Below are 1,247 nucleotides of genomic sequence, written 5' to 3' on the forward strand. Positions count from 1 at the left end.
ATTTTCTCCATTCGCGTGACCTGTTCAATATTCCCTACGCTCGCTCTGCCACTCCTCCGCTCACCTGGGCTCAAAGTGAACCCATCTTGAGCCTTCTGAGGACCCGGGGCTTTTGAATGAGGCGTGGGGACCCTGGTTTTGATGTGGTTAGGCGTTGTGGTGGCAGAGCGAGTCGAACGCGAGGGCGAGGTGGAGGTGGCGTGTTGCTAGTCATTCGTGGACCGTATCGCCCGACATAGGGAGGCAGCAGCGATGAGACCAGCTACTTCCAGCACGCCCACGCCCACGCCCACGCCCGTGATGAGGCCGCTCTGTGCTTGAACCCAGCCCACGACCCGACTCACGCAGCCCTGAGAGGAAGGAGGGCAGGGGGTTAATTAGCGGACAGGTGTGGGGCAGGTGAGCACGTCAGGTGAATAAACATACATTTGGCACGACAGTTTGAAGGCGTGAGAGAGAGAAAGAGAGAGAGAGACAGAGTCAGACAGACAGACAGACAGACAGGCAGAGAGGGAAGTGGACAGACAGACAGAGAGGGAAGGGGACAGACAGACAGATAGACAGCCAGAGAGACAGACAGAGACAGACATGCAGAAACGCAGATAGAAATTAGATAGACAGACAGAAAGGTAGAACGATAGATCAACGAAAAGTGTAGATACATAAAAAGTTTGAGTGAGAGAGAGAGAGAGAGAAGCAGAGACAGACAAACAGAATTCTTATACACCAAACAAACTCCTGTCTCTTCATACAACCTGCATATCTGGAGCAAAGGTGAGTCATTAACACACAGGTGAGGGACAGGTAAAACACACACACACACACACACACACACACACACACACACACACACACACACACACACACACACACACACACACACACACACACACACACACACACACACGACAATTTTAAGTAGAGATAGGTTAGATGGACCTCATTGCTCTTACCTATTTTAAAAACTGAATATAAAGGTGAATAATAAGACAAGGATAGTTATTATATTTATGAAAATACTAACAAGATGCTTTATATACCAGTGTTTTATAGCGTTTACTGAGCTATCTGAATCAATCTCTCTCTCTCTCTCTCTCTCTCTCTCCCTAACCCCTTTCAGCTCAGGTGATGGCCAGGTGTAGTCAGATTGGAGGGTGGATTTGACTAGTAACCAAGGAGACGATTACCGAATTTTATGCAACCGTGGGAGTGGCACAGTTCCTTCAGGTGAAAAAAAAAACTGACTA

The 1,247-nt window shown here is 48.4% G+C and overlaps 1 protein-coding gene across 1 annotated transcript in view; it reads right to left on the reverse strand.

Moving 5' to 3' along the window:
• Window positions 1-206: 206 nt before the first annotated feature.
• Window positions 207-1,247, reverse strand: part of LOC145417207 (CD151 antigen-like) — a 51,509-nt gene continuing 50,468 nt past the window's right edge. Inside the window, exon 5 of the mRNA XM_080285975.1 lies at window positions 207-350. Coding sequence (XP_080142101.1) covers window positions 207-350 — 144 coding nt within the window. The remainder of the gene's footprint in view (window positions 351-1,247) is intronic.

Source organism: Coenobita brevimanus, chromosome 109, assembly GCF_032717465.1.
Source record: "Coenobita brevimanus isolate Jiangsu-jjx chromosome 109, ASM3271746v2, whole genome shotgun sequence".
Classification (NCBI taxonomy): Eukaryota; Metazoa; Arthropoda; class Malacostraca; order Decapoda; family Coenobitidae; genus Coenobita; species Coenobita brevimanus.